Source organism: Vanellus vanellus (genome assembly GCF_965231255.1).
Source record: "Vanellus vanellus genome assembly, chromosome: 4".
Lineage (NCBI taxonomy): Eukaryota > Metazoa > Chordata > Aves > Charadriiformes > Charadriidae > Vanellus > Vanellus vanellus.
Genome location: NC_138909.1, coordinates 35402315 through 35421462, shown reverse-complemented (window position 1 = coordinate 35421462; position 19148 = coordinate 35402315). Strand labels below are relative to the sequence as shown.

The following is a 19148-nucleotide window of genomic DNA, read 5'->3' as shown; positions in this document are numbered from 1 at the left end:
TTATCAACATTTCTTGTACTGTCCCTCACACGTCTCATCGTTCTTCCTCCCGGGCACTGCACCAGGCCATTGGTGCTCCCCTGCGGAGTGTATTCACAGCCTAAACAGAGTAGCAGCTGACAACAAACAGCACGCAGGGGTGAGACAAGGCACTGCGCATCAGAATAACACTGATGAGAAGACTGGTTTATAACCAGAGTGCAATACCGTCTGTCCCAGAGTGGGTATCACCTATGGAGAAGGCTCATGCAGAGCAGTGAAACAGGGCATGGACAAGAGACACCAGTCTGATCACTGCCAGGAATGCTGAAATGCCAAGGTCCTGTGCCAGGCTGTAATGTGCAACAGGCACAGTACCTTGGTGTTGGTACCAACTGGCTTTTGGAGCGGTGCAGAAAAAAGCCACAGAGGGGTGGGAAGATATAGAGTATGTTTCTGTACTATCACCTTTCCCAGGGGCTGTTTTTGCTAAGATAAGATTTGACCTCTCAAGAGCAGCATCAGAAAAACCCAGTCCCCCTTGGTATTTTATCAGTGGGCAATGATTTATGGAGCAGTCTAGGAGCAACTCCAGCCAAGGTAGGAAAAAAAAAAAAAGCAGGATCAGAACTATATTCTGTTTGGCTTTGCAGCTGTAGCTGACATCAAGTTGAACATGCCTTTGAAAGGTCAGCCCTGCAAACACAAACCTGCTGGGACATTACTGGGCTGGAGGCACCAGTTATCGAGTGAAACTCTCTGTCTGGTGTAATGCTCAGAACCAAAAGGGAACCTCTGTCTTGAAAAAACACACCGTTCTAAAAACAAGCATCAGGGATGGGTACTGGTTTCTTCCTGGATGGAAGGGAAAGCCTTAGTCCCCTGTGGGAGGTTTACAGCTGCTGACTTTGTCTTCTAGCCCTGTGGGCCTGCACCCCTCATTGAGATGGGCCAAAAAGCGACTGGGAGCGGCTGCATATATTGTGGGTAGAAAATTTTCAGAGCAGCTGGGAGCTGGCATTTGTGCTGTGAGTAAGATGAGCTCCTACAGAATGAGTTGCCGGATGTTTGGGATGATTCATTGTCTTCTGATAACTGCCCAGCTCCTGAAGCATTGCTGGCATGCAAAAACAAGGTAGGTCTGGGTGAATCAGAGGGCCAAGGGAAGAATATCAGTGGTAGTTAGCAAAGACATGCCCAAGTTTATTGGGGACCAAGCTGTAAACTGCCACTATTTTCCAAGGCCTGCAGTGAACTTCCTGGAAAAACTGGGTCTTCTTTGCTACCAGATTTGGGGTGTGCCTTGGGAGCAAACCCCTTGCTCCATCTTCCAAAGGCAAGCACTGGTGTGAAAGGCTAGAAGAGTCAGGCTGAGCCATCTGTATGTGGTACCTTCTGCCCATCCTCCCAAAACATGTACAGTGAGTCCTCTGTGCCAGGCAGCAAGAGATAAGGTCTCACTGGTGCTGCCTGGATGATCCTGAGTGTCTCCAAAAGATGGGAGCACCTTTTCTTCCATCTCTTGCTGGCCTCCAGGACACATCTCCAGATTCTTTGGCTTTGGTTTCTCTGCCAGGCACCTAAGCTACAATATTTTTTTTGCCTCTACAACTGCCAAGAATATTTGACATCTCGAGTACCCACAGGTTACTTTGGAGAGGCCAGATGAATGGCAAGGTCTGGAGGATGAAGGAGGGAGCAAGGAACTTGGTGCCAGCTCATACCTACATCACCACTAGCTTCTGACTTTAAACCAGAGGTCAGGCATTTGTCACGTAATGAAAAAGAGCAGAAACCACAGAGGACTTTGCAATGCAGCTCAGTGGCCTTGCATATGTCCCAGGGCAAAGTTTGTAATTATACCTTATCCTAATTACTGCTGTAACAGCAAAGACAGCAAAACAACGGAACAGGCACCAGCACCCAGGGCAGTCCTGGCCATGGGAAAGGATGCGAGTATTCCCAGCTCTAGCTATTAAATCCCAAATTCTGGTGCTCAGGAAGCTCAGCAACAAGCTTGCAAGTTCAGACATTTCAGTAAGGCTATTTCAAATGCAGTGGCAGGCCTGAGGGAGAAAGGCAAGGTCAGCTCTTCTGCATCTGCTGTGTTTCCATTGTACATATGAGTAATATTGAGGCCACTTCACAGGACGCTAACACCGGCTCAAGGAAAAAGAAAGGGCTGTTGTGTCCAAGTGCAATGCAGATGTGGTCCTGATGCAGGAGAATAACCCAGCTTTGGTATGTACTGATTATTTTCTTTTGCAGACCCATAGCAGCTTTGTCTGGAAGAGCCCTCCACAGTCTCTGGTCCAGTCTCCCTCTTGGAGCAAGACTGTCGCCAACACTGACGCAGGCCAGACGGCTTTGACTAACCAACACTCAGAAACCCCCAAGGGCGGCAAGCCACTAACACCATGAGGACCTGTCCCAGGGCTGCCCATTCTCTTGGGGGAGATTTATTTTCCTAATGTCCAGGCTGAAATCCCAGTGCTGCAGGAGCAATTCCTCGCAAGCAGCTTTTTATAAAAGGGAGGGGAGAGGAAAATAGAAGAGCAGAGGAAAGATCTGAGAATTAGCAGAGCTCAAATGTTTGCAGGTGGCCTTAGACTGAATCAGCTAGCTCTGTGTGCAGTGTTTGCCTTGCCAATGATTGCTTATCATTGAAAAGATAGCTTATGTGCTGAAAAGACAGTGACGGACATGAGAAGCAACTGTAGGAGGGTGAAGAGGAAGGACCAAGGGGAGGGTGAAACCATCACTATCATTCATTTGAGGAAAGCAAATGGAAGAAACGGATGACTCTGCTAACTTTCTTGCATTTAGCTTTCACATAAAGTTGAACCTAGAGGTGAATCACTCACTGAAGGGATCAATTACCCTCCACAAACCACTAAGATAAAAAGATAACTAGCTGAGACTTTGCAGTCTCTCTCTTAGGCACCTACAGCCAAACCCTTGCCCCGGCATTTAGCCATAATGATGAACAGAAGAGGGGTCGGGAAATGGGCCAGGATTGCGAAAGAAGAGGTTCACGAACTTTCAGCTAGGTGAAATGTGTATGAGCTACAGCAACACTCATTATCAGAGGAGGAGCTGTCTCCAGTTCCCAAGCCACGCTCTCCAAGAACTGCTGGAGGGCTGGAGCAGAACCAAGGAAATGGCACAGAATGAGCGTAGCATCCTGTTTAAAGGGCTTGAAGTTACAGATCCATAATTCAGTGCCTGGAAAATTGACCTGCACAAAGGATTAATTCAGAGGCATAAAGGGGTTAATACGGGGGTTGAGAAGTGGACAAGTGGGATTTCTTAAGAACTGTTTTATACCAAACCATTCAAATTTCCTCTCTCAAAGATTTGGCAGATAAAGAGGAAGCAGCAGATGTGATAATTTTGACCTCCATAGAGGACTTTGTGTTATACCAGTCAGACTTCTTGTCAGAAGGAGAAATACAATCTAGATGAAAGATGGATGTAAAATTGGTGCAAAAACAGCACCTTGATCTGGTGACAAGAGCTATTCATGGCTTACGGTCAGACTAGAAGGATATATACAGAAAGAAACAGCAGGAAAATTGTCCTGGCTGTGGTATCATTCAGTGCTTCTGTACTGTGGATTAGAAGCCATGCTATGCTGCCTTAGAATATTGCAGATAATGTTAAAGAAAATGAGACCAGAAGAATGTCAGAAAGTAGATTCACCAGATGACCTTAAAGACCTGGCAAAGACAGGATTTGACATCAGTCAGATTCAATTCATTCAAGTCAGGTGTGAAATGCTTTGAAATCCAATCAATCCAACCTGAGGAAAGAATGGGAAGTGGGATGACACAGGCCACAAACCAGGCAGAGGAGCATGCTGGAAGCAAGCCTTCCTCCGGTGACGGATAAGGGGACACGTCACATGCTTAAAGGATGTTTGCAGCTCTATTTCCATCACTGAATAAGTGTCAGGGACCAAATCAGTGCCACAGAGGGATTCATACTTAGCAGATGGAGACAGTTCACCCTAGCTTTACCCTGCCCATGACTGCTGTGTCTACCTGTCCTCTCCTTCCTGCCCAAGTGGCTGGCAGATGCAAGGGTGATGGGGACAGGCAGCTTGCCTGGGCCAGCTGCTCTCATTACAGCTCAGCCTTAATGAAACTCCACCAAGATGGGAATAGCATTGGGTACCGTTTCCACGTGGCCCGCAGCTAATGCCTGCTTTGAGAGGGAGCCGATATTTGAAGGATGCTGTGGTCAGTGAGTGGCAGCCTGTCCTGGACACCCCCAGAGAAGAGCAGCCCTGCAGCCTGCTGCAAACAGCTGGCCATGACAGCTGGAACAGTGACAAAGTCCCATCTGAGCATGGGCACAGGACACCAGTAGAAACCTCACCCGTCTCCCAGGGCAAGAATGATCAGGCCACCCCATCCTAGAGGCAAGATCACCATCCTGCAGCCCTCCATACTTTCTCAGCTGCCCAAAATGCCATCCACCCGTATGACAGCTTTCCATTGTCACCAGTATTAAGCCCTCCAGTCTCTGAGTGAGGGCACCCAGTACATCCCAGGGCCAACTGACAGGCAATCCTGTACCTCATATGAGCAGCAAGTCCTGCTGGGCACTTCATACAGGCTGTGGCACACTGGGCAACCTTCTGGGAGTCGAGCAGTCTCTTGGAGTTTTGAAGCAGCCTGGCATTTTGGGAAAAGAGAGGACTTCTATAACATTTCATTAGGAACTTTCTCACCTTGATGATTTAGCAGCAGCCTTTGAAATTCAGCAGCAGAGTCCCCCAGACAGGGCTACCAGTGATGCTGTTTACCCAGTGATTTTTCTTTATGAGAGGATAGGAACCATGGTGAATGGGGGGGGTTCCCTCTCACACACTCCACCCCCACCCCTAGCCTGTAGGTCGGTGGCTTTTCGGCCAAGCGTGTGCATTTGAACATTCAAATGACAGGTTGAGGCAGCACACACTGCTTTGGGATTTCAAGGGTTGCCTGTTGTCCTCCCCGAGGGGACACGAAGCTAGAAAGAAGCAGATGCTGGCAGAACTGCAGGACACGGGTCTAGAGGGGTGGTTTTTTAACCTAGGTGTAAAAGGAAAGGCACAAGGTACCCAAGACTAATCCTGCTCTCTGCTTGTGTCTGTGCTTCACATTCTCTGTGGCTGGTGATTTCACTGGCCTTTCCATGACAAATCAATTAGTTTTGTCCCCATTGATGTACTGACCGACTCAAAAGTATGTGTTGATAGCACCAGGCACATTGAAGGCAGGCTCTACTACATGGATCTGACACCTTGCCAAGAAGAAAAGTATTTTCCTTTCATTTGCAAGATTCCTCTGATTAACCTGGAAGAGTCCTGTGCTTTTCCAAAGGGGGCAAGATCCTCCTGTGGAGCAAAACTGGGCAGTCTGTTCACCAGCAAGTAACATGAGAGTGAGATGCAACTACCCTTCCACCCAAAATGTCCACATAGTTCACAAATACAGTGGGGGAATTTCCTATCGTCAAGATGGAGGTATCACCCCACACGTGTTCTCATCTTATCCACTATCAGAATAAAATTCCCATAGACTAGAAGTCCCATGGCTCTTAGTCCCCAGAACAGGTATGAAACATAGCTGTCTCCCGTCCAGGAATTTCTCAAGAGGAAAGGTTTAAGCAGGTCTTTTCTCCTGCAGCCTTGGCCATATGTCCAGTGGTTTGACCCACAGAGCTAACCAAACTGCTAGAAAATACGTAAAAGTGCAGTCATAAGCCATCTGCTCTTTGGTTTCAGGCCTTTGAGCCCAACAAGACATCAAGTACGTGCAGATGAGTCACATTTGCAGTAACTGGATGAACCTCATCATGAAGCATTGCTTTTGCCTTGCCAGTTGCGACATGCTCTGCACCCACGGGCACTGGCATTGCTCTTTAGCTCCCAAGCTCTGTGGCCCAGGAACTGGACAAACATGCAGTTTCCACAGCCAGACACAGCTTTAGCCATCCTGTTCTCCCTGTCTGAAAAGGGCTGCACCTCCAAAACCCAGCACGAGAGCTTCATGTCCAAACCACTCTCAACCATTTCAGGATTGAGTCAGACAAAAATAGATATAGCTGCAAAAATGCTTTTTATATCATTCTCTGAACTGAAAGCAGAGACTTAGAAGCGGCAGCGGGCAATGTGGCAAGTCCAAGTGCAGCAGTTTGGAAGTGAGGGAGTTTAATGGATGAGTGAATACCTGGGGGGCATCTAATAAGGCTTTCAGCAACTCATTCCCAGGATCTAGTCTGAATAGTGTTCAGTCACAGCTGGGCTGCAGAAACAGAGCGGAAAAACCTCAGCGCTCACTGATGGATTTACTGCTCCCTGCAGGCATTACAGGATGCTGCCCCCAAATTGTGCGGGCGTATGCAGCTCCCTCACGCTGCGTTTTGAGCAGGGGGAACAGCCAAGACCCCTATGGGCCACAGGCCTGAGTATGATAAGCCACTGCTGGGTCACAGCCCCTGAGTGGCACCTGCCAGCATGGGGCTTGCAAACCCTTGCACACCAAACACATCCTCTGGTCTCTGATAACCCCTCTAAAGCACATCCTTAGGGCTGCCGTCACCACCATGGCCAGTCTGGAGGGTGGCAGGACAGTGGGCAAACGGAAGACCAATAAATCTGCTTGCAGAAGTCACGCCCCGAAGGCTGAAGAGCTGGGGCATGGAGCTGCATGCTGGGCACTGACCACCGCTGCCTGTGCTCTGGGGAGGACACACAGATGTCTGTTCCACATTCAGCTAGCAAGGAGGACCCTGTCTTGCCAGGGGGCTCGTCCTTGGCCTCCCAGCAGGCACAAAGACAGTGTTGTGTGTGTCCAGGGAGGAAGCTGGGAGCTGGTCTGAGAGAGAAGCCCATTGCAGCTGCAGCTGTTTGCACAATGCAGAGCGTGTCCCGCTGCACTCACACGCTGCCTGGTCCGTGGCTTGAAAGCAAAGGGTCGTCAATGGGGAACCCTCGTTCTGCACTCTTGGAAACTCCCCCACTCCAAATTCTAGAAGAAAAAGCATCAAAATGTAACGGTCAGAACCAAGTCCTTCAACCTGCACAGCTGCCTAATGAGACTTTCCTGTGGGATAGAGACTGAGGAGAGGTTTAGACAACCAGGTCTAATGCTAAGAATGCCAGACTGGGCTGTTCGAGCCATCCTGCTTTGCTCCCATCCTGCAGGGATTCAAGGTTTCACCAGAGAGGCAAATACAGGTAGCTAGTGGACCTGTTCAAGGGGCTAGACCAGAGGAAATTGCAACACCCCTCCAAGTACCCTCAGCTGCCATTCCCAGCCAGTACCCATCCCCTCTACTGCTGGTAGGACACAGGGGGCTGCCAGGGTCTAAAAAGCGAATTCTCCTTAAGTGAGAGAGAGTGCAAAGGACACACAGCCAGGGTTGAGCACCCTGCCACACGTAGTGCAGCCCAGGGAGGCACAGCTCAGGCACTGCCATTTGCCATGTCCACAGACCTGACTGCCACATGGCTTAGCGTCCAGCACTGGCTGAGGCCACGCTGAACCTGAGAAGCGGTCAGGTACAATATAACATGTGTGATATGCAGGTGGTGCAGTGGTATGGGGAGGAACTTGCTGTATGCGATGCCGGTGAAGCCCCAGGGTCAGTGGGATGTAAACAGGAATTACCAACTGCCGGCTCCTGCTAAACAGCCCTGGCCCTGGCTCTTCCCCATACGGCAAACAGGATGCCGAGAGATCCTGCTGCAGAGGAGGAGAAGTCTTGTAGAGGCGAGGGGAAGGGGGTCAGAGTAACCCCCTCGCAAATATGTGATTCCTCCCTGATCTCAGTGTCATGAGCTCAGTAGACAGCACAGGGGCAGAGCTGCCTTCATGCAGAGAAGCTCTTCTCTCCAGCGCTGCTTTTTGAAAGCTCAGCTGGACCTGGGAGCCCGGATCAGACTAAGGATCACAGAGGAAGCTTTGGAGACTGTTGTGTGCATGTGTTCCCTAGCTGTGGCCATTTCTGGCATCAGACAAGGCCCAGCTATTACATCAAACTCTGCTTAGTTGGTGTGACAATGATGTAACCCAAAAGCCACTAGTCCTATCCACACTGAGCCACTGTCACCTGAGAGACACTAGCACTTGTCCAGTCTGGGGTCCTGTTACCACCCGTGGCTGGAAGCAGACACTGAGGGAGGCAGGGAACAGGCTGAACACAGCGACATTGCCCTGAATGCATTCCCTGCCTTCAATGATGTTGGGTATCTGAGGGTGGAAGCAGCAACCCAGCGCTCAATAGCCCATTATGGATTTTCTTTTTTTTTTTTTTTTTCCTCTTGGAATCAATCTCAAGCTCTGACCACCCTGCCCTGGATCTTTTCCAGTTCCAGTTAGCACAAGGCCTTCTGCCGCTCCTCCAATTTATGAAGTGGGGTTAAAAGATAATAATAATAAAATGCAAGCCAACTCAACCAGGCTCGGATAAAGTTTCCATCACGTTTTGAAGAGATGACCTTGCCAAGGTAGGAAAAACTAAGTCAGAACTTTGGAGAAGGAGGAAACACCAAGTAAGGTGGCTCTCCCCACCCAGCAGCTAGGGAAACGTGGAAAGGAAGGCAGTTTCAGCCAGACCATTTTATCTCTAAGACCAGATGGCTTTAAATGCTTCCCCAGAGCTTGGAAAGGGCCAGGCTCTGCTTTGAATTACTTTTCATACCACCTCATTAGAAAGTAAAAGGGAAGAAATGAACAATCTATAACTCTGTGGCATCGGGAAACAGCTCCATTAATCCCGTTTCCTTCCCCAAGCTTACTCGAGGAAGGTCATCCAGCCTCAGGGCCACATCATCTAATCAGTTTATCCTTGCCCTGCAATCAGGAGCCTGGGCAGAAGCCCAAAGGGCAGATGCATCCTCCTGGACATTATTAATAAATTGGAAAGGCCTAGGTTGTGAAACCTGACCCCGATGCTTAAGTGCAATGCTCCCAGCACCCAGCTTCTGTTTGCTGCTGTAGATCCAAGCAGTCGCCACCTCCCAAACCCAAGTGTGTGGGAGCAAGGGCAAGAGGGGCAGAGCATCGCTGAGGGAGCAGATGAGAAGAGAGGGAAGGTGCTGCAGGGAGAGGCACCCTCTGCAAAGCCCAGGGTGGGGGTACCTGTGGCACCCCTTGCACCCCAAGCAGCAGGCCTCTAGGCTCCATGGCCTGTCTGGGAAAAACGTGGGCAAATCCGACAAGATGCAGAATTTCTGCCTTTCCAAGAGGGCTGGCACACATCACACCTGTGCATCTGGGACAGGGAGCAAAGCCCACAGAGGGCTCAGGGCTTGCTCCCACCTCACAGCTACAGCTCAGCCCCGCTGGTCCACAGGTGACCACTGCTTTACCCTGCCAGCATTGCCACTGAGCTGTGTTTTGTCACCTTAGTAAAAACCTTCTGAGCTCGGGAGGAGCTCAACAGCACTGACAGACCCTCATCCACAGCACTCAGGCTCACAGTGCCACCCAGCTCACTACCAGCCCTTTACCTCTGCCTCCTTCTCCCCAGGAGGACTATGCCTTCTCACAGCCAATCTCCATCTCGTGTCCAGGTGGAAAGGAAAAATACAGCCTCCTGTGAGAGTCAGGACTAGATTTCAGGCTCTTTCAGTGCCTGCTCCCATCAGGGGTGGGGGTCCCATGGCAGAAGGCAGCATTGGGCAGCACATCAGACAGGCAGCATTTGGTCTGTTGGTTGGACCCACAGCTCCAAGGGTGGTAATGGGTGGCTTGGCACAGGGTCAATGGCCGGAGTGGGGTAAAAGATAAAAAAGTTAACAGGACAGAAAGAGAAACAGCAACCCCTAGCTTAGTTTCTCAGCTGAGGAGTGCCAAATTTTAGCAAACTACATGCTACAGGTGTCCCCGGTCTGGAGCTACGCAGAGCTGGCAGTCAGCATTGCTGCCCTGCAGATGTGGCTGGGGACATGAGCCTCTGGCTGAGGCCAACCCACCCCTGCCTTCCAGCTGGGCTGAGATCCAGTGATCAACATCTCCGCCATCCATCCCCGAAATGATCTGGCACCCACAGGCTTTAGGGGCACTAGGGAAAATAGCTGTAGGACAGAGAAGTTGGGAAGGGAGTTGTGGAGCAGCTGGTCCAGCACAGAGCCAGCCAGCCCTCCAGGTGGCCAAGGCTACCAAACCAGCAGTGCAAAGATGCTGTGGGGCACACGTGCAGCCAGCCCTCCAGGACAGCTAGGGTTGCTCATCCCAAATTAATCCACAGAGGATGCTGCCCTCTTTTGGGGTCAGTGTGACTAGCAGAAATTGAGGGAAATTTAGAGAGAACCAAGACCAGTCTTTTGGGGGCTCAAAACCCCACACAGGGGTTCTCAAATGCGGTGACTTCCCATACCTGTTTCAGGGGACATCCCAAGGACTTTTCTCACCGAGAGCCAGGCTGCTGTGCCTGTGGGTGGCCCCTGAGCACAGCCTGGGTAGGGAAGAGCAGGGCCAAGCTCAGGAGCAGTCCCTGAAGGACAGGGAGATGTTTGCTGGGATGAAGAGCAAGAAGACAAAGGCCAGGGGCTGGGAAGGTCTCCTGGGCCTGGGGAGCACCATGGGGTCCTTACCAATTCTGAGAGCTGCTAGCGTTTCATCTTAATTAACGATTTTCATAAATTAATTCAGTTGATAGTAAAATACATTCACAACCGGTTTAATTGAGTGAGCCGTAAGAGGGTGCTGTGCTTCCCCAGCAAGGAAGAGTCAGCACCGATCGCTGCCAAGCCCCAGGGTGACGCCGAGATGTCCCGGTGCCACCTGCAGCCCCCGGGGACGGCTGACTGTTCCCGGCATCCCAGCCCCGCTTCCTGCAAGGGGACAGCGGCCGGAGCTTCGGTGGTCCCCGCAGGCTCCCGCAGTCCTGGAAGGTGCTGTCCCTGCAGCCCCCGGGGCTGGGGGCCGGCCGGCCAGCTCTGCCTGTACCAGCCAGCCCTGCCTCTATCGGGTTCCTGCCTGCCTGCCTGCACTTCCTCCTGCCGCTGGTACCTCCCCGCAGCCCTCGGCACAGCCAGGACGCGGCGGCCCGCCCCGGATCTGCGGGCTACCCACCGTACAGGGGTGCGGTGGACTACCAGGGCTAGGACTACTTGCCCTACTACGGGATAGCCCTGCCGGCACCCAGCAGCCCTGGGGCACCAGTGCCACCTCTTCTGCACAGGTGACAGGAGTGAGACCCGGCTCCCCTGGAGCACCCCCGCCCCGTTCCCCGGACCTCTCTGACAAGCAGGAGTTGGCGACCCACACCTTGGAGCCTGCTTCACCCACCTCCCCGGCATGCGGACGCCGACGGCGATGATCGTGGGGCTGGTGCTGTGCCCCTGCGGGCTCCTGCTGACCTTCATAGGCACGGTGGCACCCAACTGGAGGCAGGTGAGCCACATATCCAACCAGCCCATTGACTTTGTCTTGGAGCAGGGCATCTGGGACATGTGCAGTGAGCAGCAGAGCAGCCACGACCGCCTCTGTGGGCAGGCTGATGAGCTGGGCTACTTTGAGCAAGTGCCTGTGCGGGTGGCCCAAGGGATGATGCCCACCTCACTGGCACTCACTCTTCTGGGCTTGGCAGTGGCTGCCCTGGGGGTTCGCTGCTGGCAGAAGGAGCCACGGCACCTGGTGGCTGGTGTGGCAGGGCTTGTGCTGTTTGTCTCAGGTCTGCTGAGCCTTGTGCCTGCCTCCTGGTACACCCATGAGCTGTGGACACTGCCCGCACCGGCTGGTGGTACACTGGGTGCAGGTTACAGCTTGGTGCTGAGCTACTTGGGAAGCTGCCTGGAGATCCTGGGGGGGCTGGCCCTCACCCTCAGCTTCCACCACTGCTGCAAGGAGCACAGGGCCCCCAAACTGCCCCCCACCCCTGCGCTAGAGGCTGGGCCATGGTCCACCACTGGGACTTTCTACAATCCCTGGGACGTGCTGGGGGATGAGCGAGACAGACAACAGAGGAGCACCCTGCCTTGTGACTCAGACTTGTAGCCCCAGCACAGGGACAGCAGTGGGTGCCAGCTAGCCCCCCTGCCTGGCACTGAGAGCAGCACTGGCTCCTGCCCCTCCAAGCCATGCCCTTCTTTTGGGGCACCTCAGAGCAGACTGTAAACAAGACCAAGGACCAGGCTTTAATCTCTGCAACCTCCTCAAAAGCCTGCCGTGCTCCAGGTCCCTCAACTGTGCCAGGTTGAGGAGCAGCCCTGGCTCCAGTCCCTCCATGCTCATCCTCCCGCACCATGCAACAGCTTGGGCAAAGGCAGCTCCAGTGTTCCCATATGAACAAGGTGCAGGTTAGCACCAGGTACCCTTCAGGGCTGGGAAGAGGGGAGGGGAGCACCTCCCACCTGTCTCTGCTCAACTCAGGGCTGTGCAAACAGCAAAATAAATGAAGAGGAACAGGTCTGTGCTGTGGGATGGTTATGGGCTTTCTGCCAGGCAAGCTGGGCTGAAAGCCAGTGGACACAGCTAACCCAGCTCCCCCCTGCTTTGCCTGAAGCAGGGAGGAAAGGTCTGTAGAAAGGGTCAGGTAGCTTTTATAGCATCTTCCTCAAGGACTTTGACCCCATAGTCAAAAGTCTGCTCTGGAAGAGGTTTCTCCTTGCTTGAGCACAGCCACTTCAGGAGGAAAAAAAAAAAAAAAAAAAATAAAAAGGAGATGGGGGGGGGGGGGGGAGGAGGAGGGCGGGAATTAGCATATATTCCCCCTTTCATCATTTAGCTTGGTGCAAGGCAGTAAAACCAGTCTCACTGGTTTATAAGGGACACTAGGGAGGTCAGAACTGCACTATAAAATCCTGGTTGGCTCCCTGAATAACAGGGCAAGAGCTGAGCCAGCTTCCTTGCAGAACTATTCAGCCAGATTTCTACTCCAGGTGAGCCCAAAGCACCCTGGTCAGCAAGCTAAGCCTTGCTGCAGAGGGACAGTGGATCGAGATTCCCTAAAGTGTGGTTAAGGAATGGCACAGGGTACACCCTGTAGCAGGGGATCAGATTCAGGTGTCTCAGAGTGTGTGTTGGGGCTGGAGACTTCCTAAAAAACCTCCCAAAGCTTTTTCCTCTGGACTGTAAGTTCCCTAGAGCTAGGAAGAGCAAATCAGCCTCCCCTTCCCAAACCACACACAAACCACAATGGCACCAGAGACACTGCACAATGTTCCTTTATGAAAATACAGTGTCAGGGTGAGATGGTCCCTTCCTCAGCGGGGCTGGCAGCTCCTGCAGAGATCACAGACAGGTGCATCAGGGGTGAGTCTGAGCCAGCCTCCCTGGGCCCACCCCACACCTTGGCACAGCAGCTCCAGCCACAGGCAGAGTGAGACAGCCCCTGTACCATCCAGACCCCAGCCACCCCCAGGTCTTGCCCCTATCCCCCAGCAGGAAGGCAGAGCTTGCCTCAAGAGTGGGCACCATACCAGCGCAGGGTCTGGGGAGGCATCTGCATATCAAGGGTCTTCGGGGCATCCCAGGGTGGCAGGGGGGTCCCTACCAGTACGTGCTCCAGATGGTGCTCACCTCTTTCCCATCGTAAGCTTCGTTCACAAAGGTGTCACTCTTGGGGGGAAGCTCTTCCTCCTCCTCATCCTCTTCCTCGGGGTCGCTTTCACGGTGGTACAAGGTCAGCACCCGGGTGGAGGCAGTGCTTGAGGTCCTGGGGAGGAAAAAATGTATGCTGAGGAAGGCATGGCCGTCTCCTAGAGGTAGGGCATATCCCAAGGTCCTGCCACAACCCCTGCCAGGAGCTTTCCACATAGCCCAGGAGTGCCCCAGGACACCATGCTGTCCCTGGGCAGGGAGACCCTGTTCCTCTCCATCAGCAGGTGTACCTGGCCCAGCCCAGCCCCAGAACTCACCTCCTCCGTCTGTCCCGCCTCCGCATGTAGGCCAGGGCCCCCACAGCAGCGGCAGCAAGCAGCAGGAGCACGGCCACCCCCAGGGCAATAGGGCCTGCCATGGGCTGCACCTCTGCCTCCTCACAGTAGTCACCACGATAGCCCAGGGCACAGTGGCACGTCACTCGCCCAGCCTCGATGGCACACTCCCCACGCAGGTTACACGTCTCACTGCTACATGGCATGGCCCCCAACACCTCCTCGGTGCTGGGGGGTACCAGGAAGGGCTCTCCATGCTCCTGGGGGCCAGGGGCTGCAGGCAGGCTGGGGCCGGGCTGCCGAGGCTTGGGTGCAGCTGTGGATAAGGCTGGTTTCTGTTCTTCCACGTGGGACATTGCTGATGGTGCCATCAAGGGGACCTGTGTCCCTACCTCCACAGAGGGGCCTGGAGGGATGGACATAGGTCAGCAGAGACCCAGGTGAGACCCTTCTTCCCAAACTAGGAGAGACTGGGCAGGCCCCCACTGTGCCCAGCCAGGATGCCTGCACACCCTGCCTCTGGGCAGGCACTCACAGTCAGACTCATCGGAGCTATCAGGGCAGTCGGGGCGTCCATCGCAGACCTGCTCTCCAGAGATGCAGGTCTGGAGGTCAGGGCAAGCCTGGAGTGGGGCCGGGCAGGGCAGTGCCAGTGTGCACGCCACCCCACGCACCAGGTGGTAGCCGGGGGAGCAGCGGCACAGCCGCCCTGCAGGGTTGGGCAGGCAGAGCTGGGCACAGCCCCCATTGCTCTTCGCACAGCCATTGGTGCCTGCAAAAAAAAAAATACATGTTAGCACAGCCACCACAGGTCACAGCTCACCCTGCAGATACTCCAGGCTGGGTCAAGACCCAGACCCACCTTCCTGTGAGAACTGGCTGTAAATCCTCATGGCTACCAACTCCTGCTCCATTGGGAACCACCAGCTCTCGGCCCTCTCTAGCCGGCTGTGCCAGATCTTGCTGGAGCCTGGAGACACATGGGGTCAGCACTGCTCCACCTCCTCCCACAGGGGTGACCAGGATGGGAATTGGGGTCCCCCAGCCTGCCCTTCACCCTGGGGAGGGGCAGCCTGCACCCCACAGGGACTGTGTCCTGGTGCAGGAGGAGGAGCTGGACAAAGCATAGCAAATGGACTCACCATTGGTTGAGGTTGTGCTCCAGAGCAGAAAGCCTTCTCCAATGGTGAAGAGCGAGAGGCCGTGCAGCCCTTCCCGCACCACCCGGAAGTGGGATCCATCCAGCTCGACGCTGCTGATGGTGCCTCTCTCTGCAGGACACATGCAGGGACATCAGACGTGGGGGGCACAGAGGGCTCTGGGCTGCCCCTCAGGGCCATGCCCTGCAGACAAAGCACCCGCACCCCCACTGCCCCCTGCAGTGCCCCAACTCAGCCCACACTCACCCCGGTCCGCCCAGTACAGCCGGGTACCGGCACCCCCGAAGGCGAGGCCGGTGGGAGCCCGGGCTCTCCTCCAGACCACTCTGCGGCCAGTGCCATCCATGGCTGCACACTCCACCGCAGTGCCCGGCGCATGGCTGCCAGCTGCTGTGACAAAGCACATGGTGGAGGCGCGAGGGCACAGTGCCAGCCAGGCAGCGCCCTGCAGCCCCTCACTGAGCAGCGCCAGGGCCCACCGCCCCCCCGGCGCTGCCACGTGGATGCTGGGTGGCTGCCCCCCAATCCAGTATAGGTTCCCACTCAGCCAGTCCAGGGCCAGGGATGTCACCATGCCCTCCACAGCCACCGCCTGCTTCCAGGACAGCCGGCCCCAGTCCTTCAGGCGCAGCAGCCCGATGGAGTCGCCCCCTGCCTCCGCGAAGTACAAGCTCTTGTCTTTCACTGCGTAGTCGATGGCTGTCAGGCGGCCCACCTTGGCCAAGGGTAGTGCTCGGTGCGGGGGAAGGTCTTGTGATCCAGCCATTGTGGGCAGGTCCTTCAGATAGACCTGGGGGAAGGAGGCAGCACTAGGACGGGAACCCCACTGCCCTGACTGCGGGGAGGTCAGCAGCCCCCAGGGCCAGCTCCAGAGGACAATACCTGCGCCACAGCTGCAGGTGACACTAGGAGGGCAAAGGCCGAATCACGGAGGGGAAGGCAGGTGGTCTCATCGGCGGCCAGCGTCAGCCCGGTGGGGCACCGGCACTGCCCGGCGTGCCTGGCGCTCAGCAGGCACAGGTGGGAGCAGCCACGCGCCACACACGGGTTGGGGGCCACGGGGCGCAGGGCTGGGTGCATCACCTGTGGGAAGGGTAGGCTCAGCCTCACAGCCCTGCCAACACCCTGCAGTGGAGCTGAGCACAACCAATACCATGCCATGCCCCCAAGGCCTGGACACAGCCCAGCTGGAGGCAGGATGGTGAGGCAGAGATGCTCCAAGAGAACCAGAGACCCTTGACCACAGGAACTGCTGGTCCAAGGACCACCAGGGCGGGGGTACAGGCTCCCAGTGGCTCTGCACTTGGAGGACGGCAGGGCCATGCATGGTGGGGTGCCCTGCAAAGCTGTCACAGCAGGGTTCAGGGCTCCCCCTGGGAGGTACCTGGAGGCCGTGGGGCTGCCCATGTCGCTTGAGCAGCACAGTCCTGTTCTTGCCGCTGGCCTTGTCCACCTGCTGCACGGACCATGCCTTCCTCTCCGACCAGTAGAGCTGCCCCTCACACACAGCTGCTGCAAAGGGGCTCTGGACCCAGCTCAGCTGCAGGACCTGGCAGAGAGGCTGTGAGCACCCACCCCGGCCCCTGTCAGGGCCCCATCACCAGAGCCCCACCACACACCTTCACACTGGTGCCATCCAGACGTGCAGAACCGACGCTGCCCAGCTTCTCATCCAGCCAGAAGATCCTCCAGGTGGGGAGGTCAAGGGCCAGTGCTGTGGGCCAGCCCAGCCCCTGGGCCAGCAGCACGTGCCGCCGACTCCCATCCATGGTGGCTTCCATCAGCCGTGGGTTGCTCCCCACCTCTGACCAGTACAGCAGCCTGGCAGGAAGAGAGATGCTGGCCCATGGACCTGCCACAGCATGGTCCCAATAGCAGGGCAACCCACAGGAGCTGTGCAGAACTTCCCATCCCATCAGGGACGCACTGAGAGCTCCACCCAGGGCAGGAGCAGTTGCCTGGGCTCCTTCTTCCCCAGTTGCACAGCCCCAACAGCACCCAGTTGAGGCCATCCCAACTCTTCCCCAGCCTGTTGCCTGCCTCCATGGAGGAAAATAGGGCAGGGATGGCAAGGAGGTCCCCATCTCCTCTTGTCACAGCCTTACCCTGCCAGAGGCTGAAGCACCAAGGAGTGCGGCTGGTCCAGGTCTCCATCCATCACCACAGTGTATTCCGGTATCCCTCGCCAGGCAGCCCCCAGGCGAGTGGCCAGCACCTGCCCTGCTGCCCCATCTGTCCAGTACAGGTTCCTGCCGAGCCAGTCCACTGCTATACAGTCTGATCTCACACCTGCAATGTGCCCAAGAGTCAGCACCTGTGGGATGACAGCTGAGTGGCCTTCTGGCACAATGCTCCCAGCCCAGGTTCCCTCCATCGCAGGAGCTCCTCCCAACCCTACTCCCACCAGCACCCTCCACGCAAGGGGATACAGCCTGGAACCCCACTGTAACCTGGAGATTGCACAGCCACGGAGGGGCCAGCCCTGCTAACCCCCCCACGCTGTCGCAGCCCACCTTTCACCAGTGTGCCTTTCTTGCCCAAGTCGAAGTCCTGCCAGCGGATGCTTTCTGTGGCTAGGTCCATCCAGAAGACTTTCCTCTCCACCAGGTCATAGTCAAGCGAGAAGACAACGCGATCCTTGTCAGTGGCCAGCAGGACCTCCTCGTGCCCACTCCGCAGGCCACGGGACAACACCTCTGACTGCACGGCCACCAGCAACATGGGCTCTGGTCCTGGGGCAACACAGAACCACCTGGATGTTGCCCAGCACTGGTGGCCCTGTGGCCCCAACACACACAGGCAGGGAACATGGCACTCGCAGGCACTGGACCCTGCTGGGACTCGGCCCTACTGCACACTGTGTTCCCCAGATAGTGCAGAGTGATTTTCTGATTTCACAGCTGAGTGGGGCCTGGGAGGCCACATGGCAGAGGGGACAGAGCCATTCATGGGACTACAAGACTCCCCATGGGCAGCAGGCATAGGGGGACAAGTACCCACCGGCTCCTGGTGTACCTTACAGTGCTGGGGACCCTCAGTGCTCCTTGGCCACCCCAGGACTTACCAGTGAGTTTGCAGACTCGGCCATCGGGCTCCAGCAGGTAGCCTGGGAGACAACCACAGCTGTAGGACCCTGGGGCATTGAGGCACGTCTGGGTGCAGGCTCCCTCGCCCTGCTCTGTGCACTCGTCTATGTCCATGCAGGACAGACCATCCTCGGCCAGCTGATAGCCTGGGTCACACCAGCACCGCTGTGGGGAAAGGGGATGTCAGGGCGTCTCCCTGGGGACACACGAGGCTCTCTCCTGCAGCTGGACCAGGGCAGCATGGCAGGGTAAGCCCCTGGACCAGGGCTGCCAGCACTCACAGGGCCCTGGGGCGACGGGTAGCAGAGGTGAGTGCAGGACCGCTGGCAGGGCACAGAGCAGTTTCCCCCCTCATCTGAGCCGTCCACACAGTCCTGCCGGCTGTCGCACACTAGGGATGCATTCAGGCAGGACCCCAGCCCACATGGGTACTCGTGACTCTGGCAAGGAGCAGGCTGGCCTGCGGGGACATGCAGGGAAGGCTGCCCTGAGCCTCATCCACCACCTCCTTTTGCTCAGCTGGGGCAGATTCAGCTGCTCCCACAGGGTGCCCAGGGCTCACCACAGCCACATCCACAGCTGTGCCTGTAGCCCAGCTTCAGGCTGTCCTAATCCTAAGGCCACCAGCTCTACAGGGACAATAGCTACCTGGGGCACCTGGAGCCACCACAGATGCTGGGAAGAGGCAACTAGCACACAAGGCTTTTCACCTCAGCACAGGCACGTCCCCACCTCCCTCTGTGCTGGACACCCACCAACCACGCCTGGGTGAGACACAGAGAGGATAGAAGCAGGGTGTTGCTCACAGCCAGCCTCGTCGCTGCCATCCATGCAGTCACTCTCTCCATCACAGCGCCAGACATCAGGGATGCACTCGTGGCCACGGGAGCAGCCCCACTGCCGGTGCCGACACAGCCCTTCCTCCCAGGCACAGCCCTGCAAAAGCAGAAGGTGAAGGGAGCCACCAGCCCTCCCGGGAGCAAGTGGGGATAGGCTGCGTCTCCACCACCCCACCCACCTGCTCGTCTGTGCCATCCCCACAGTCTG

General features: G+C 55.7%; 1 protein-coding gene and 1 long non-coding RNA gene across 2 annotated transcripts; one reads left to right on the top strand and one right to left on the bottom strand.

Annotated features, from left to right (window-relative positions):
* Positions 1-11276: 11276 nt before the first annotated feature.
* CLDN23 (claudin 23) lies at positions 11277-11975 on the top strand (the record flags this gene model as incomplete). Its single annotated transcript, XM_082482264.1, has 1 exon — positions 11277-11975. One exon carries the CDS (start codon positions 11277-11279, stop codon positions 11973-11975), a length of 699 nt encoding a protein of 232 aa, XP_082338390.1.
* A 5744-nt stretch (positions 11976-17719) lies between these two features.
* Positions 17720-18472, bottom strand: LOC309671097. The gene is made up of 3 exons (XR_014269104.1): positions 18383-18472; positions 18080-18266; positions 17720-17747 (listed from the first exon to the last, which is right to left on the bottom strand). It is a non-coding gene; the product is annotated as an uncharacterized lncRNA (long non-coding RNA).
* Positions 18473-19148: the final 676 nt, after the last annotated feature.